Raw genomic sequence first — 19,460 nt, forward strand, 5'->3', positions numbered from 1 at the left:
CACGCCTGCGTGGGTTTTCTCCAAGCACTCCGCTTTCCCCCTGCATCCCAAAAACATTAATTGCAACATTAATTGGTCACTCTAAATTGCCTCCAGGAGTCATTGTGAGTGGGAATGTTGTCTGTCTCCATGGAGCCTGCGAAAGTCTGGTAAACATCTCAGGATGTACCCTCCCTCCTGCCCAATGACAGTTGGGATTGGCTCCGGCAGCACCGTAACCCTTGTGAGGATAAGCGGCTAAGAAAATGGTTGGATGGTTTTTAACAGACTTCAGGTAACTTAACCCAAAGCCATAGTGTTATCAGTAACCTACATAAATGCAGTGGTAAAGTTATAAATAACTAATTTAAATATCTACACGGGGTGGGGGAACTTCTCCTTTTCCTTTCGGCTTGTCCCGTTAGGGGTCGCCACAGCGTGTCATCTTTTGCCATCTTAGCCTATCTCCTGTATCTTCCTCTCTAACCCCAACTGCCCTCATGTCTTCCCTCATCACATCCATAAACCTTCTCTTTGGTCTTCCTCTCGCTCTTTTGCCTGGGAGCTTCATCCTCAGCATCCTTCTACCAATATACTCACTCTCTCGCCTCTGAACGTGTCCAAACCATCGAAGTCTGCTCTCTCAAATCTTGTCTCCAAAACCTCCAACTTTGGCTGTCCTTCCAATTAGCTCATTTCTAATCCTATCCAACCTGCTCACTCCGAGGGAGAACCTCAACATCTTCATTTCTGCCACCTCCAGTTCAGCTTCCTGTTGTTTCTTCAGTGCCACCGTCTCTAATCCGTACATCATGGCCGGCCTCACCACTGTTTTGTAAACTTTGCCCTTCATCCTAGCAGACACTCTTCTGTCACATAACACACCAGACACCTTTCGCCAGCTGTTCCAACCTGCTTGGACCCGTTTCTTCACTTCCTGACCACACTCTCCATTGCTCTGTATTGTTGACCCTAAATATTTGAAGTCGTCCACCCTCGCCATCTCTTCTCCCTGTAGCCTCACTCTTCCCCCTCTACTTTTCTCATTCACATATATTTTGTTTTACTTCGGCTAATCTTCATTCCTCTCCTTTCCAGTGCATGTCTCCATCTTTCTAATTGTTCCTCTGCATGCTCCCTGCTTTCACTGCATATAACAATAACATCTGCGAACATCATGGTCCAAGGGGATTCCAGTCTAACCTCATCTGTCAGCCTATCCATTACCACTGCAAACAGGAAGGGGCTCAGAGCTGATCCCTGGTGCAGTCCCACCTCCACCTTAAATTCCTCTGTCACACCTAAGGCACACCTCACCATTGTTCTGCTGCCATCATGCATGTCCTGTACTATTTTAACATACTTCTCTGCCACACCAGACTTACGCATGCAGTACCACAGTTCCTCTCTTGGTACTCCGGTCATAGGCTTTCTCTAGATCCACAAAGACACAATGTAGCTCCTTCTGACCTTCTCTGTACTTTTCCACGAGCATCCTCAAGGCAAATAATGCATCTGTGGTACTCTTTCTAGGCATGAAACCATACTGTTGCTCGCAGATACCTCCACTACTCTTTCCCATAACTTCATTGTGTGGCTCATCAACTTTATTCCTCTATAGTTCCCACAATTCTGAACATCCCCTTTGTTCTTAAAAATGGGAACTGGAACACTTTTCCTCCATTCTTCAGGCATCTTTTCGCCCGCTAGTATTCTGTTGAATAAGTTGGTCAAAAACTCCACAGCCACCTCTCCAAATTGCTTCCACACCTCTACCGGTATGTCATCAGGACCAACTGCCTTTCCATTTTTCATCCTTTGTAGTGCCTTTCTGACTTCCCCCTTAGTAATCATTGCCACTTTCTGGTCCTTCACACTTGCCTCTTCAACTCTTCCTTCTCTCTCATTTTCTTCATTGATCAACTTTTCAAAGTATTCTTTCCATCTATTTAGCACACTACTGGCACCAGTCAACACATTTCCATCTCTATCCTTAATCACCCTTACCTGCTGCACATCCTTCCCATCTCTATCCCTCTGTCTGGCCAGCCTGAAGAGATCCTGTTCTCCTTCTTTCGTGTCCAACCTGGTGTACATGTCTTCATATGCCTCTTGTTTAGCCTCTGCCACCTCTACTTTTGCCCTACGTCGCATCTCGATGTACTCCTTTCGCCTCTCCTCAGTCCTCTCAGTATCCCACTTCTTCTTCGCTAATCTCTTTCCTTGTATGACTCCCTGTATTTTGGGGTTCCACCACCAAGTCTCCTTCTCCCCTTTCCTAGCAAAAGACACACCAAGTACTCTCCTGGCCGTCTCTCTGATTACCTTGGCTGTCGTAGTCCAGTCTTCCGGGACTTCTGCTGTCCATCGAGAGCCTGTCTCACCTCTTTCCGAAAGGCCCCACAACATTCTTTATTTCTCAGCTTCCACCACATGGTTCTCTGCTCTACCTTTGTTTTCTTAATCTTGGGTGGGGGAACCCTGGGCCATAAATATAAAGGAAATAAGTGGTGTATTTTTGCTGTGTGACCACATATTCTTACACCACAGAGCAAACTAGTTTATTGCACATTGAATGTACCCTCACTGTAAAAGTGTAATTTGAAGATACTTCAAACATGTACTGTAGAAGTTGCACATGAAATGTGTTAAATGTGATTATTTTCAAGGTAAAGGTGAAGTTATTTCAGAGTACCACATTAATAATCTGTAATAGAAATTTAAGCACTTTATTATTCAGTGCCAACTCAGTTTTCTGTTATACCGCTCCCAGGTGGCCAAGGTCCATGCATGATGTCCATTTAATTGAGGCCCGAAAAAAATATTGGAAAGCGCTGGTTCATTTTTTTATATTTGATTATTATTGCACACTGGAACAAAATGTTTTTTGAATGTAATTTTTAGCCACAAAAAAAAAGTGTATTGAAAAAGTCCTGAGCAGTAGTTGTACAGTGTGAAATTAAAGGCAAAATTGTCAAACAAACCTTGGGCAGCAGTGGCTCATTTGTCAGGGCTTGGGCCTTTTGGGCCACAGTTCAAGTTCCACAACCGACAAGAAAAATGTCAGCCAATTTTCAAACCCCAACAAAAAAAAATCTGATTTTTGTTATCAATGCAACATGCATGAAGTGCTTTTTATTGAATTTCCAAAAGTGACTTGTACGGGCAGGGTTCAACATTGCAGAATGTCAGCATTCCAACACACACCTCCTGAGCGTGATTGTCTTGCAAGTGTTCAGGAAATGTTCTCCAAGTTATCCTTTTTAAGGCTACTTTTTTTGGAGACAAGACAAAGGAGTTACTACATGGTCTTCATCTTATTTCCAACCCAAATTTTAATTTAAGTTTTCCTATGAAATGACTTCCACTGACATCTTGTTTTAGAGGGAATGTTTTAATGGTTGATCGCTTCCACATGACAGTGCCACAATTTCAAATGTTCTCATCTCAGTCTCATCCAGTTTTCCCATAAGTTTTAATGCACCCCTCCTGCAATTGGTTGTAACACTTTTCCAAGTAAGAAAATTGTGTTTTTAAACACATTTGGCAATACAGAAGCAAACCCAGTGAGTTCTCCTCCACAAAAAAAAAAAAAAAAAACACTTGCTGACACAGATTCCCAGCAATCCACCCCTCAAGTTTTTTTTTATTACTAAAATAACTGTCTGAATGTTAACAGTCCTTACAGCTAAAGGGCATAATTCAAGATGAAGAATAGTACAATCCTTTTCATGAAACAGTGGATCCCTTGTTAACATACATGTCCTATAACTAGACAACATAAGAACATTTAAAGGTGTAATTTAAGGGATGGGCGTCAGGGCATTTCATTTGGGGGCAAATTTGCTAATTTCTCCATTTCTAATGTAAGGGAAGCAAACAAAAGTGCCTTTTCCACTGGTAATTTGAAAGGCTATCACTTGCCCCATCTTTGGCTCAAGGCCTGGTGATCAAACAGAAGGCACTGAAGTTGGCATTGGTGATGTAACTAACATGGCAGTTATGCTCAGGGCCTCACTCAACATTGCACAAACATGAATTATTGGTAAGCATTGATCTTTTTTCTTTTTACATTAAATCATTAAAAAAAAAAAAAATCAGGTAACAGCCAGATAGATACATTTGAATCTGTGGTAAAGTAACATGCAATAGCTTCTTCACTCCAACTGAAATGAGGCATAGGATTGTGGGTAAGGTCGTCAGCTACATGTAGACGGTCATCAATAGTTAGCAGTTTTAACCAATAGACAATTTTATTGGGGGGGGGGGGGACTGTACGAGTGATCTCACACTGACAAAATATACCATGTGAGGAGGATAATTCTAATGGGCATGTCATATACAAATTGCATGCTATGGGGAGTGCTAGCCACTCAAACACCAAGTGATCTCCAAAACATGACATTACTTGCTTCCAAGTAAACTTTCCTTCAGTGAATGGGAAAGCCCAGTTTGTCTAGAATCGAGGTACAGTATAACTGCTTATCTTTTTTTTTCCCATAAAAATGACATTCTGTTGCAGGACAGGGGAAGAGGTTGATGGTATGTTGTGCATTTACCAGTACCAGACCAACATTTTGGACCACACCACAGGGCAGGGAAATTGCAGTCCAATCAATCTACTTAAATTATTACAGGAAGCACGTTACTGGATTGAATTTTCTCACCATTGCCATCCCCATATTTAAAAACAGCCCAACCTCTAGTGGAAAAAAAAAAATGCTCAGAGCTCGCTTAAAATTCTTTTTCAGGCCACTGACTCCAAAAGAGTTTTAAATGGATCACACTGACATAATTGTAGTGTTAAAATTGTCCGGTGGTCGACAGGATGATTTTAAGCGAGGCTCGTGAAAGGAAGTGTACAAGGAATATTAAGGCCACACTAGAAAGAAAACAAAGAGAGTAGTCATGTTATGAGAATAAAGTCGTAATGGCATGGGAAATGTCATACACGAGGGAATAGGAGGAGGAACTTTTGTGACCCAATATTCAGTTATGAAAAAGTCATATGATGGGTTAGAAAAAAAAAGTAATTATCAACCAATTGTAGGGCACATAATTTATTCTTCAATGACTCATTCCATATTTTTGGAACGTGAAAGGGAGCCCTAGTACCTAAAGAAAACCCACGTAAGCGCAGGGAAACATTCAAACTCCACAGAGTAAGGCCAAAGCTACGATATCAGCTGAGAACAGCGAGGCAAGTGTGCTAACCACTAGTTCAGTGTGCTTCACGCTGCTTCATTCTATCAATGACTTTTTCCTCACAAAATTACGACTTGCAACTATTTATTCTCATTCCAAAATGATTTTCTCTCCTTTTGTGGCCCTAACACTTCTTAGAACGGAAACAACCTTTCTACTCGTGTCAATGGATTACTCGCGCTACGATCCAGCTCTCTGGGAAGTATTCCGCTGTTGATCTTCCAAGCACCCACTCATTCTTGTATGGCTTGACGTTGCTATTTTGAGGAGTCCCAAACGACTGGTTTTGCTTCTGTTTTTTTTTTTTTTTTTTTTTTTTTTTTTTAAATGTCAAAAGAACATTCCCGGCAAGTTCTGTCCATCAAATGAACTGTAACTCAGCTGGTCAGCATCACCATTACTTGTTCAATGGACACTGACGCTAGCTATCACAGTGTAGCAGCCTCTGCTACTGTGTGAGATTTAAGGAGGGACTAACACTCAACTGGTATGTTAAATTACAAAAACCGTGTTCCAAAAATAATAATAATAATAATAATAAAGCCTCTGGACCTTTGATAGGAAAATCAACAAGCAAAAGTGGCGGTCAAATGAAACCTTACTTTCAAATTTAATCGAATTAATGCTTCAGGCACGTTTGCATGTTGAACACACAACAACAGAGGTGATGGTAGTACTTTGTTGCAAGCTTGGTGAAGGGAACCATTTTGTTTTTGTGGCTTCACAGCCGACCGTGTCTTTCCTCACCCTTTTGTCTCCGACATTTTGTTTTTCCGTTTAGATCAACCAATCTCGCTTGAAATATTGCTCAGCAGCTATGTACAGAATAGGAAAACAAACTGACTCCCTCTACACACATTTGTTTTTAGTGGTCCTCTTGAAGAAAATAAAAAGCATACTACAAAGTGTAAACATGAAGGAAAAAAAAACAATTCTCCATTATTGTTTCATTCCCTCCAAACTTGACATTTCAGACATCAGCAAGCTCTTGACTGTACTTTGCGGTGACTTTAAACTCCACCATCTTACTTTTTAGTGCATCTGCTGCGCTATGATGAGTCTCCTTGTCTCCTCTGAGATCCTTCTTGTTTGAGAACTGGAGAACCACCCAGCGGCAAGCCACGCGGTTGTGGGCATATACCTTTCCCGCTCAGGCCCATGACTTGTTCTTGACGTGACTAAAATGTTAAACAACTTAGAACCACTTGAACATAAAACCTCTCGCTTCTGAACCCTTCCGCAATCAAGAGGATTCAGGCCTGACATGTAGATTAGATTTCTTCATTTTGTTTTTTGAGAACACACAGCAGAATAAACATTGTTGGGAAGCAAGGTCTCCTGGTGGCAAGTCAAATGTTCAGTCAGTCACATTTCTTTCTTTTTTTTCTTTTTTTTTTGCGGCACATTTTCTAGCTGTGCGTGGACAGCTTTAGTCCTGCTTGGCCTGGAGCTGCTGCTTCCAAGCCTCGTTCAAGTATACCAGTCGTTTGTAGTTGAGGGTAAAGAGAATGAAGTTCAGCGCGTACGTGGTAATGCAGATGATGCACAAGTCCTTTAGGACGAAGTAGAGGATGTAGCCCAGGTACAGCGAGCCCATTACAGACAAAATGGATGTCGTCATGAGAATGAGGGCAGCCATTGCACTCACAGTCATTCCTATAGGGGGGGAGGGACAAAAAAAATCTTTTAAAGATTAAAAGAAGTATTAAGACTTTTTTTTTTTTCCTTCTACGTAATGTTTTTGTTGCCTGCTTGCGAGCCGTATTTTATTAAAAGAACATGGCACTGGTGACCACCACTACACATTTTTTACCTCCAATTTTCTTGTTATAATACAGGCAGCGTGATCGACTCGTTGTCATCCTCACGGTAATGACATCATTGATCGGATTGGTGAATGACATTAAAACCGACCAGACCGATAAGCAAAAAAATGCCAATAATCGGTTGATCCGATGAGGCCGAGTGTAATTGTTAATGTGCAAACTCACATTACATGTGCGAAAATCAGTTTGTGACCAACAGGAGCCTCCTCAAAAAACTGGAACCAATGTTTAAATAACATCTGCTAATGACTCATGTGATGCTAAAAAAAACAAACCTAACCTGGGACACCAGTTAAAGACAAAGAAGTGTTACTTGGCAGATTGCTCCTCTCCATTGCTTGAGGGGAAAATCGCCCTGTTCTGGTACAGAATACACACCCAAATCTGCGCTCTCGCTTTGAATTTTGTGGGTGTGTAGACATGAGTAAAAGCGTTGTCTAAAGGGGCTACAGAGTGCTTTGCCACCATTTGATGGTAAATATAGGCAATTTGATGCATGGGACAAGCTTGAAAACAAGATGCTGCATCTCGAGGGGCTACCCTCAGTAAATTAAAACCTTTTTGAGTAGGGGTCATATAGTAACTACATACTCCAACTCAGATTTTCACTGTGCATGGCAGCCCGCGGTTCCAAATAGAGTAATCCCTCCTACTTCGCGGATCACCTATCGCGGATTCAGTGCATCGCGGATTTCCGCCACGCCCCCAAAAAATAAAAAAGCTGGAACGGTATGTACTAATGTGCTATCCTCGTCGTGACAATGAATGAAGCAAAAAAAAAAAAGAAAAAAAAAAAAAAAGACAGCATACATTAGTACAGTACTGTAGCGGAAAGCCGCATTGATAGGGTATAATACGGCATCCCCAGCAAGACGACAAGGACAGATGAAGCAAAAAAAAAAAAAAGTTTTCACTTTTCACGGGTAGGTCTAGTACCAATTAACTGCAAAAAAAAAAAAAAAAAAAAAAAAGAGGGACTACTGTATAGTGGTACCTCTACTTACGAACGTCTCTACTAATGAAAAATTCAGGTTATTAAACGGACGCCTCCTCGGAAAAATATTCTCTACTTACGAAGGAAAATTCGCAGGATTCACAGCCTCCAAATTCCAGTGAACGTAAACATCTGATATCTTCGTTTTTTTGGCCCTCAGAGAGTTGCTCTCCCATTGGCTATCGCTGTAGCACCTTCCTGGCATCCCACTGGTTCAGAGGGACGTCAATCTTTACCCGTGATGCTTTTCATTTCCCTTGGACAGTCGAATTACAATCGAATCATGCTAGCGCTTTTGGATGCTGTCACAAGCTAGCGCGCATTCATAAAGTACAACTTTGTTGTGAGTTTTTCCATTTGTGTTTTTTGGAAATGTATTCATCTTTCTTCCTTAAATGAAAATAGTTTGTATCATTCTTTACATTAGGTACTTTGAATGCTTATTTTTGGCAGGGGGTGGGAGGCTCAGGGGCCTTGGAACGGATTAGGCCATTTATTTGTAAAAAGCCCTTCTACTTACAAAAAAATTCACATTACGAAAAGACTCCCAGAACAAATTCATTTCAGCTTCACCGTAGATGACAGTGTATATAATTTGATATCAGTATATGCTAAATAAAACCGCTATGCGATGTCACAAAAAAAGTGGCTGAAAGGACAATCAAAAGTTAGAACTTAAGTGAAACTCCCTTTTTCATACAGACATCTGAACCAGCCAGAGCAGTTCACTGGGAATCTATTGTGTTAGTCTAATGAGTGGTATCTGCTGTAGCTAAAAGGACCTCTTGTCCTGTTTCAGTGCCAGGTGGCCAGATGAAAATGCCAAAGCAGCATGGCAGAAGCGGCGTCAGTATAAGTATACTAACGGCAGTGTGTGTGTGTGTGTGTGTGGATGTGCGTGTGTGTACGTGCATGTAGATGCTCAAACTAGTAACTGCCAGGGAGTCAAAAAGCTTCCAGTCAAAATTACTGATGACTTACTGAAGAAAAAGATTAAATGCTGTCTGATGGTCTAATCAAGCTGAGCCTGCAACTCAAAATCTCTTTTGTCCACTAATTTTCAATTTAGTGTCATGTGAGTCCAAGTGAGTCAGATGTAGCTGGGACGTTAGCCATAACTGTTAGGTCAGCACAAATTGCGCAATGGTTCACAGACATGGAGCAGCAGAATTTACAATGCTATTCATGTCTGCTTACCTAGTAGGAGTTGGAAAACATAAAAAACAATTCCATAGATACTGTTTGGTTGGTTCAGTGCGCTGTCATTTCCAAAAATGGAGCCAAGGAGTCCAAATCCTCGACCCCACCTAAAAAAAAAAAAAGACCAAAATGGAAAAAAAAATCAACAAATGCAATCAATGTAGCATTAAACACATTTAGCACTTTTTGATATACAAGTAAATGTGTGAAGAATTGCAGAAAACAGCTTCTTAAGTGTTCACATTTAAAAATTATTCATTTTGATTAGTTTAAACAGCATATTATTGAGCTCCTTGAGCCATCACCTGATCATGGTGGAGGGGTTTGTGTGTCCCAATCATCCTAGAAACTAAGTTGTCTGGGGCTTCAATCCCCTGGTAGGGTCACTCGTGGCAAACAGGCCGTAGATGAGGGACCAGACAAAGCACGAGCTTCATAAAGTGTTTCTCTTTCCTGGACGGGGGTCACTGGAGGCCCCCCTCTGGAGCCAGGCCTGGAGGTGGGGATCGAAGGCGAGCATCTAGTGACCGGGCCTGCACCCATGGGGCTCGGCCGGGCACAGCCTGAAAGGGTATCATGGGTATCAATCTTCTACCGCTTATTCGAGGTTGGGTCAGGTGGGCAGTAGCTTTAGCAGGGATGTCCAGACTTCCCCTTCCCCAAGCCACTTCATCCAACTCTTCCGGGTGGATCCCGAGGCGTTCCAAGGCCAACCCGAGAGATGCAGTCTCTCAAGTGTGTTCCGGGTCATCCCCGGGGTCTCATTCTGGTGGGACATGCCCGAAACACCTCAACAGGGAGGTGTCAGGGAGGCATCCAAATCAGAAACCCCACCCACCTCATCTGGCCCCTCACCATGCGGAGGAGCAGAGGTTCTATCTACTCTGACCCCCTCCTGGATGATTGAGCTTACACCTAATCTCTAAGGAAGATCCCAAACATCCTGTTGGGGAAACTCATTTCGGGACCTCGTATCTGGAACGTTATTCTTTTGGTCACGTCCCACAGCTTGTGACTATGGGTGAGGGTAGGAATGCAAATCAACTGGTAAATTGTGAGGTTTGTCTTTTGACTTAGCACTTTCTATACCACAATGGACTGATACGAAGTCCACATCACTGCAGACGATGCACCAATCCACCTGTTGATCTCCCACTCAGACACCAAGATACGTGAACCCCTCCTTTTGGGGGAGGATCTCATCTCTGACCTGGAGCGGTTATGCCACCATTTTCCAACTGAGGACCATGGTCTTCAATTTAGAGGTTCTGATTCTCATCCCAGCCGCTTCCCACACGGTTCCGAACCGCTCCAGGCGTTCTTTCCAATCACGCCCTTCCAAGTCTCACTGGCATTGCCCACGTGAGGATTGAGGTCCCCCAATGGAACGATGGAGTACCCAGCGGGAGTACTTTCCGGCACTCCCTATAAGGACTATAAAGGGGGGGGGGGGGGTACTCTGAACTGCTGTTTGGTGCATAGGCACAAATAACAGTCAGGACCCATCCCCCCACCCAGAGGTGGAGGGAAGCTTTCCTCTTGTCCACTGGGGTGAACCAAGCTGAGCCAGGTGGAAAAAAGTATACCCACACCTGCTTGGCACCTCTCACCGTGGGAAACTCCAGAGTGGAAAAGAGTCCAACCCCTCTCAAGAGGACTGGAACCAGAGTGCAGGCCGTGTGTGGGGGTGAATCGACTATATCTAGTCGGAACTTCTCTATATCACACACCAGCTCGTGCTCCTTTCCTAGGGTCATTGGAACACAAAAACCATTCCACCATGATAAGATGACAGCTAAACTCTGTGATTGTCCTTGAATGGCGCAGGCAAAGTGCAGACTTAAACTGAAGTGAGCACCTATGGAGAGATGTTAAAATGGCTGTACACCAAAGTTCACCATCCAACCTGACAGAAATGGAGAGGATCTGAAAGGAGGAATGGCAGAAGATCCCCAAATCCAGGTGTGAAAACCTTGTTACATCATTCCCACAAAGACCCGTGGCTGTATTAGCTCAAAAAGGTGCATACTGAATACTTTCTGTAACCATAGTGTTATTACTCGAGCGTTGCAGTTACAGTGTTTTTTCAAATCTACATCTGCATGTGCGCACCTGACATTGTCCCCTGGGAACCCAAAGCGCATTCAAAACCAGCAGCATATTTGAGTGGCAATTTTGACATGCTCAAATAAACTTTGTTGTTTTTGATCATGTGTATAACAAATGTTACAGTTAAGGAAAAACTTGTGCCACCTTCAATAAAAAGACTTTTGTGAAAATTGAGGGAAATTCTTTTTGAAGCAAGACTGGCGGGAACTCAATCACCGAAAAACTCACAAAAATATAAATCAATCAAATGAGAACTGTTACGTAACGTAGTTACTCAGCATGCTTTCTTTTGCCGCGTGACAACATATTTTTACGGCATTGCAACGAATTGCACAGCATTTGCAACTTTAAAACACGAGTGTCAAACTCAAGACCAGGCACATCATTTTATGTGGCCAGGGAAAGCAAATCATGTGCACATAATGGTGAACCACTGCAACAATTTTATGTTACGAATCCCTCCAAAAAAAAAAAAAAATGTTTTTTAAAATAGTTGAACTAAATTTTCATCAGTTTCTGATTTAAAAAAAAAAAAAACTGGTAAATTCATTTGTTGTGTATTTGCAATATGAACCAATTATGTCGATATTTATATGGTTTCACAGTCGTTAAGGCCCTCACAAGGAAACCATAACGACGACGTGGCCCGCAATAAAACTACGTTTGACGCTTCCACTTTAGAAATTCATAAATACAAGTATGAAAAACACTTTTAGGCTATAAATATAAAGCAACCAAAAAGAAAAACTGCAAGTACCATTGTAGCCTCCCCTCCTTCGTATATCAAGACCACCGTAAACTGCAGATTCCTTGCATACGCAAATTTGGTAGCTCCCACAGCACACAATTACAGCAGAGGGATGTTTATGCATAGACAACTGTATTGGGGAACTTGTGTTCCATTATGCTGCAAGGCCTTGACAGGTTACATTCCAGCAATGCTTGTTCAGTGTAGAGATTCATTCAATACATTAACTAGGCAGGGTTTTATTCATTTATGAGCCAATGTAGTACAAGAAATAATAATAACAATTGCATTAAGATTACAAATTTTTGTTGAAATGGTTGATAGGGTCAACTAAATTGGATTTATGTGGATTGATAAAATAACCCTCTTACAGCAGATGTCCTTTATCTATGAGTACGTGACTTCTACTAAGACCTCAGAGAAAAGGTGTTGTGTCACATAAATGGGAGCAGACAACACTTTGTTGGTGGTTGGTGACATTAGTTCGGCAGCTAATGACAGCTAACACAAGAAAAAGCAGCAGCAACAAAGTTTGATCAAACTAGTGGGTTTACAGAGAGACCGGTAACTAACCAAAAGCAAAGGGGGAAATTGAAGGACGCTTTTTACCTCTGAAGAGTTACTGACGTTACGTGCGCGCGCACGGCGTGAAATACACAAATTAAGAAGTCACAGGGGTCAAGCGGGAGTGAAATGACAACAAACGGTCAGATAGCACAGTTAGCTTCATCATGCTAGGATAGCGAGTAGGAGCATTAGCCATGTGGGTTTAATTTAACGCGTTTACCCAATTAAAAAAAAAAATGCAGCTAGCAAGCTAAACCATATAGCCGGTAGCTGAGCAGAGCTTTTTGGGGTGAGCATTTTGCAAGAAGGGCCGGGGCCAGATTTGATAGAATGGCAGTTACAGTCATTGAGCGAGGAGATGAGATATGAGCGCCCTCGTCTGAATTCAAATTACCTTGAGCTGAACACTTTGGAGCAGCTGATGGAGCTGCTGACGTCGCACAGAGCCTTGTAAGTCGGATCCCGAGCCTTTTCCCTCTCGACGTGAAACGCATAAACAGACAATAGGATGCCCAGCAGGCACACGAGGAGCCGGGCTATTCTTTCCCACCGCGGGGTGGACACTCTCAGGACGGGCGCCGCCATCACTCCCTCAACTAGCCTAGCCAGAGACACGCAGACATACGCAGCTCGCTGGTCCGTGCGTGGACTCGACTGCGACGTGGAACGGCGTCAGGACGCGCCACACGGCGAGGGGGCGGGGCGGGACGCCGCAGCCGTTGCTGCGCCTGCCGCTGCCCCCGCCGCCGTCGAGAGGCCCACAACGAAAACACACCGACAGGTCGGTCGAGCGACGCAGAAGAAGCAGCACACGTACCGAGGGAGGAAATACCCTTGGCTTTATTTACTTGTGATAGCAAACAGCAAAAAAAAAAAAAAAATAATAATAATAATAATAGTGACCGATTCTTTTGTGTGATGGAAATATTAATCCCTGTTCATTGTTATTACTATTATTATGACTATTATTATTGGGTTAGTCACGAACATACGAACGAAGAATGTTCAAATCGTACAAATGATAATACTCAATAATAAAACAATGAATACATATTGTTTCTCAACAGTATTTTCTTTTGTTAAATTATACAGTTTGTCTGCTGTATATATTTTTAATTAACGTCTCTACGCAGTAAAGTTCAGTTTCGTGAAGTTTTCATTTTATTGCATTATTTTATTAGTTAACTCGTTAGCAGTTAGCTAGTCAGTTATGAACATACAATTGAAGACTGCTCATATTGTTCAAAGCATAAAAACAATATGCTTCCTCAATAGTTGGTGCTCGTATTTTTTTCTTTAATTCTTATTTTACGCTTCCTTCAAATTATGACCATTCATTGGGCAATTTATGATTTTATTTATGTATTATTTATTTTTATACTTATTTGCGAATTGAGCTATTTAGTTTATGAAGGCCACTAATGTTGTTCAAATCGTAATATGATATTAATGTTGATTGATCATATGTTTAATGCAGCCCTACGGGGGCACAAACCAGTGCAATCTGTAGGCCGGTCCCAAGCCCGGATAAATACAAAGGGTTGCGTCAGGAAGGGCATCCGGCGTAAAAACTGTGCCAAACAAATATGAGCGTTCAACTAAAAAATCCCATACCGGATCGGTCGTGGCCCGGGTTAACAACGCCCGCCCCCGGCACTGCTAACCTCCAGGGCGTCGGTGGAAATTCAGCTACTGTGGGTCGAGTGATGAGACTAAAATTTGAACTTGAGGGTGTTATGTATAATGTGGTTAGCGGCTATGCCCCACAGGTAGGATGTGACCTCGAGTTGAAAGAGAAATTCTGGAAGGAACTAGATGAAGTAGTTCTGAGCATCCCAGACAGCGAGAGAGTTGTGATTGGTGCAGATTGTAATGGACATATTGGTAAAGGAAACAGGGGCGATGAAGAAGTGATGGGTAAGTACGGCATCCAGGAAAGGAACTTTGAGGGACAGATGGTGGTGGACTTTGCAAAAAGGATGGAGATGGCTGTAGTGAACACTTATTTCCAGAAGAGGGAGGAACATATAGTGACCTACAAGAGCGGAGGTAGAACCACGCAGGTAGATTATATTTTGTGCAGACGATGTAATCTGAAGGAGGTTACTGACTGTAAAGTAGTGGTAGGGGAGAGTGTAGCTCGACAGCATAGGATGGTAGTATGTAGGATGATTCTGGTGGTGGGTAGGAAGATTAAGAAGACAAAGGTAGAGCAGAGAACCATATGGTGGAAGCTGAGAAAGGAAGAATGTTGTGCGGCCTTCCGGAAAGAGGTGAGACAGGCTCTCGATGGACAGCAGAAACTCCCGGAAGACTGGACTATGACAGCCAAGGTAATCAGAGAGACAGGCAGAAGAGTACTTGGTGTGTCTTTTGGTAGGAAAGGGGAGAAGGAGACTTGGTGGTGGAACCCCAAAATACAGGGAGTCATACAAGGAAAGAGATTAGCGAAGAAGAAGTGGGATACTGAGAGGACTGAGGAGAGGCGAAAGGAGTACATCGAGATGCGACGTAGGGCAAAAGTAGAGGTGGCAGAGGCTAAACAAGAGGCATATGAAGACATGTACACCAGGTTGGACACGAAGGAAGGAGAAAAGGATCTCTACAGGTTGGCCAGACAGAGGGATAGAGATGGGAAGGATGTGCAGCAGGTAAGGGTGATTAAGGATAGAGATGGAAATGTGTTGACTGGTGCCCGTAGTGTGCTAAATAGATGGAAAGAATACTTTGAAAAGTTGATCAATGAAGAAAATGAGAGAGAAGGAAGAGTTGAAGAGGCAAGTGTGAAGGACCAGAAAGTGGCAATGATTACTAAGGGGGAAGTCAGAAAAGGCACTACAAAGGATGAAAAATGGAAAGGCAGTTGGTCCTGATGACATACCGGTAGAGGTGTGGAAGCAATTTGGAGAGGTGGCTGTGGAGTTTTTGACCAACTTATTCAACAGAATACTAGCGGGCGAAAAGATGCCTGAAGAATGGAGGAAAAGTGTTCCAGTTCCCATTTTTAAGAACAAAGGGGATGTTCAGAATTGTGGGAACTATAGAGGAATAAAGTTGATGAGCCACACAATGAAGTTATGGGAAAGAGTAGTGGAGGTATCTGCGAGCAACAGTATGGTTTCATGCCTAGAAAGAGTACCACAGATGCATTATTTGCCTTGAGGATGCTCGTGGAAAAGTACAGAGAAGGTCAGAAGGAGCTACATTGTGTCTTTGTGGATCTAGAGAAAGCCTATGACAGAGTACCAAGAGAGGAACTGTGGTACTGCGTGCGCAAGTCTGGTGTGGCAGAGAAGTATGTTAAAATAGTACAGGACTTGTATGATGGCAGCAGAACAATGGTGAGGTGTGCCTTAGGTGTGACAGAAGAATTTAAGGTGGAGGTGGGACTGCACCAGGGATCAGCTCTGAGCCCCTTCCTGTTTGCAGTGGTAATGGATAGGCTGACAGATGAGGTTAGACTGGAATCCCCTTTGACCATGATGTTCGCAGATGATATTGTTATATGCAGTGAAAGCAGGGAGCATGCAGAGGAACAATTGGAAAGATGGAGACATGCACTGGAAAGGAGAGGAATGAAGATAAGCCGAAGTAAAACAGAATATATGTGCGTGAATGAGAAAAGTGGAGGGGGAAGAGTGAGGCTACAGGGAGAAGAGATAGCGAGGGTGGAGGACTTCAAATACTTGGGGTCAACAATACAGAGCAACGGTGAGTGTGGTCAGGAAGTGAAGAAACGGGTCCAAGCAGGTTGGAACAGCTGGCGAAAGGTGTCTGGTGTGTTATGTGACAGAAGAGTCTCTGCTAGGATGAAGGGCAAAGTTTACAAAACAGTGGTGAGGCCGGCCATGATGTACAGATTAGAGACGGTGGCACTGAAGAAACAACAGGAAGCAGAACTGGAGGTGGCAGAAATGGAGAGGTTGGGGTTCTCGCTCGGAGTGAGCAGGTTGGATAGGATTAGAAATGAGCTCCATAGAGGGACGGCTAAAGTTGGATGTTTTGGAGACAAGGTTCGAGAGAGTAGACTTCGATGGTTTGGACACGTTCAGAGGCGAGAGAGTGAGTATATTGGTGGTAGGGTGCTGAGGATGGAGCTGCCAGGCAAAAGGGTGAGAGGAAGACCAAAGAGAAGGATGTGGAGAGGGAAGACATGAGGGCAGTTGGGGTTAGAGAGGAAGATGCAGAAGATAGGCTAAAATGGAAAAAGATGACACGCTGTGGCGACCCCTCACGGGACAAGCCGAAAGGAAAAGAAGTTGATTGATGATATGTTTAATCAATATTGTTTGGAGTTTTATTCTTATGATTTGTATTTTTAATTCATGCCCTTCCAAAGACATTTCAATGCATAGAATGATTGATCAATTTTTTAAAAATGTTTTAAAATCAACTAACCTTTATGAGGTCACAAAAACAGCGGAACATATGAGCCAACTTATACATGAAAATATATATTTTCGTTGCCTACTTTGCAAGATGTATATATTTTTCTTACACATTAGCAAAGTCATTAAAATAACATTTATTCCTTGCATTCGACGTGAAAAGGCAGTTGTTGATCAATCACGTGGTCCAACCAGCGTCACGTGACTCGAGGTATAAAACCACAAGTTACGTCATTTGTTTACAAACTGCAACTCGAATCACACTGCGACAGGCCGCCGAGCTTTCAACTTGCACCAAATGGCGACCGACGTCGAAACCCTCTCCTCGTTTGAGGAGGCCTACTACGACCAATACGACTATTACAATCTGGTCGAATACTCGTGTCACGTCGGTGGCAAAGGAAGATCCAAGAGAGAAACGGAGCTCAACACTAATCGCCATTGCCCCGCCGGACACGAAAGGAAGATTGCGACCAAATATTACAACAGTGAGATAAAACGCAGGAGAACCAAGAGCTCGTCCTGGTGATGTCTTCCAATTCGCCTCTTCGCATGTTTACAGGTAACAGTGCGGGCTTGAAATTGGGGGTCGTTCCGTTGTTTTTTAAATTGTATGTCTTATTTTAATAATAATAATAATAATACTATTACGAGTGTGTGAAGTGTGGCTTTAAGTTAGTGATCGCTGCTTAGTGCTTGTATTGGTATGTGAAAGAATCACTGCCCAAGTACAGTTTTGAGCTGCAGTATTTAACATCATGGTACAAATACATTTGCATTTAATCCTAAAGAACTGTTTGTTTACATTTAACTTTCACTTTATACTTTTCAAATAAAACATTGCAAAGTCAATGCAAAACTGTGTGCAATGCTACAGTGGGTTGCAATAATAATAATAGTAGTTTCTATGAATAAAACCTCAATAAAGTTTTTGGTAAAGGCCTAAGTGTCCTCTGCATGCTCTTTGGAAGGGTTTTCCTTTGTTTTTACTTGCGTGTTTATAATTATAGATAATAATGCATTTCCGCTTACATAGCACTTTTCTAAGGTAAGAAAGAGTCAAATAAAAACTAAATATGGTTGTATATGGCATGCCCTACTGTGCTGCATAATTGACTCCACCATACAAACTAGTCACTTGTGAAGTTTGTAAGATCAAAATTACTTAGTTCTAGCAAATGTGTCAGAAAATCACTTCTCACCCATATATTTGAGGCAATCAAAAGAATAACTACGTTTGTAAGTAAGCATTCCTTCTTGTGCCATGTGATCACATATACTCGGGCCCACATTGCATGTGTGTGTGTTTGTGTGTACTTCACATGCTTCTGGGAGGAAAGCTGTGAGTTAGAAGCAAAAAACAATGTTTTCTTTGGCGTTTTAGTTTTGTGAATTAAGTCATTTGGTCGAAAACCGAAAAATCCACTGTTGAAATTTGCTGCATTGCTAAATTCTATTTACCATGTACATAATGTTTAGAAGAATGATGGGCTGAAAGTCTTTTTATCCAAATATTTTTTGTATGACTTTAATCCCACGTTATCGATGGGCGACAGCGAGATACACGTTACATCAGCTCCGTAGGAACAGAACTCAGTTGTAAATCGAGAAAATGCTGTGAAGGTTAAGTGTATACTGTTACCACTATTTCTTACACTGCCCCTCACCACCAAATGAGCAAAGCATAATAAATCAGTTTAATCGAATTCTGTAGAGCAACAGAAGAATATATTGTTACCATGTTTTTTTTTTTTTTAATTATTATTTCTTCATAGGTCTCGAGCTAATGCTGGATTCCTAATGTTGACTGTGACCGAGACTTCTGTTCCTGACCTATCGACTGGATCGTGATAAACATGGCCAATCATCTGTCACTTGGCAAATCTTGTCTTTCCGTCTGTCGCTCTCTGTGCTCTCTTAAACAGGATCTAATGGTTTCAAGTTACAGTTGTGCAAAAATAGTTTGTGTTGAACTTGGTATGTAGGTCAGCCACGTGTGCTTGATCCATATGTAAAGATGAATCTATTTCTTTTGGAAGGATGAATGTTTTACTGTATTTTACTGGAATAAAATGGATGTTACTGAAATGAGTTTGTTTCAAAGATACGGATTACTTTAAAATGGTCCTTACATTTATTGTAAACTTCTTTTCAATGTCTTGAATATTACTGCACAAACATCATACAATAGTACAAATAAACTCATTTATCTAAGACGGCATCCTTAGCAGTTCAGTAAGCTTTACAGTACTTCTTAGTTCTGTAATGAGCAGACCACTTCTCTAACATCCTCTTTGTAACTTTGCCATTTACTTCTATCCGAGTAGTCCAACTCCTTCTCGGCTCACAACCGGTCAAGCAGCAGTGTCGTAACCTTGACACGTTTATTTTCCCTGCAGCCGTAAAGCTGCAGCAATTTAGAGCAGAAATATAAAGTACAGTAG

The 19,460-nt window shown here is 42.3% G+C and overlaps 1 protein-coding gene across 2 annotated transcripts; it reads right to left on the reverse strand.

Moving 5' to 3' along the window:
- Nucleotides 1-3,354: 3,354 nt before the first annotated feature.
- On the reverse strand, nucleotides 3,355-13,456 carry vkorc1l1 (vitamin K epoxide reductase complex, subunit 1-like 1). 2 transcript variants are annotated; one of them, XM_061802833.1, is made up of 3 exons: nucleotides 13,023-13,450; nucleotides 9,202-9,311; nucleotides 3,355-6,840 (listed from the first exon to the last, which is right to left on the reverse strand). In XM_061802833.1, exons 1-3 carry the CDS (start codon nucleotides 13,211-13,213, stop codon nucleotides 6,614-6,616), a joined length of 528 nt encoding a protein of 175 aa, XP_061658817.1. In that variant the 5' UTR covers nucleotides 13,214-13,450; the 3' UTR covers nucleotides 3,355-6,613. The 2 variants fall into 2 exon arrangements, with proteins under 2 accessions (XP_061658817.1, XP_061658818.1); XM_061802834.1 differs by lacking the exon at nucleotides 9,202-9,311 and having other exon boundaries at nucleotides 13,023-13,456.
- Between the last annotated feature and the right edge of the window lie 6,004 nt (nucleotides 13,457-19,460).

The sequence above is a fragment of the Syngnathoides biaculeatus genome, chromosome 18, assembly GCF_019802595.1.
Source record: "Syngnathoides biaculeatus isolate LvHL_M chromosome 18, ASM1980259v1, whole genome shotgun sequence".
Classification (NCBI taxonomy): Eukaryota; Metazoa; Chordata; class Actinopteri; order Syngnathiformes; family Syngnathidae; genus Syngnathoides; species Syngnathoides biaculeatus.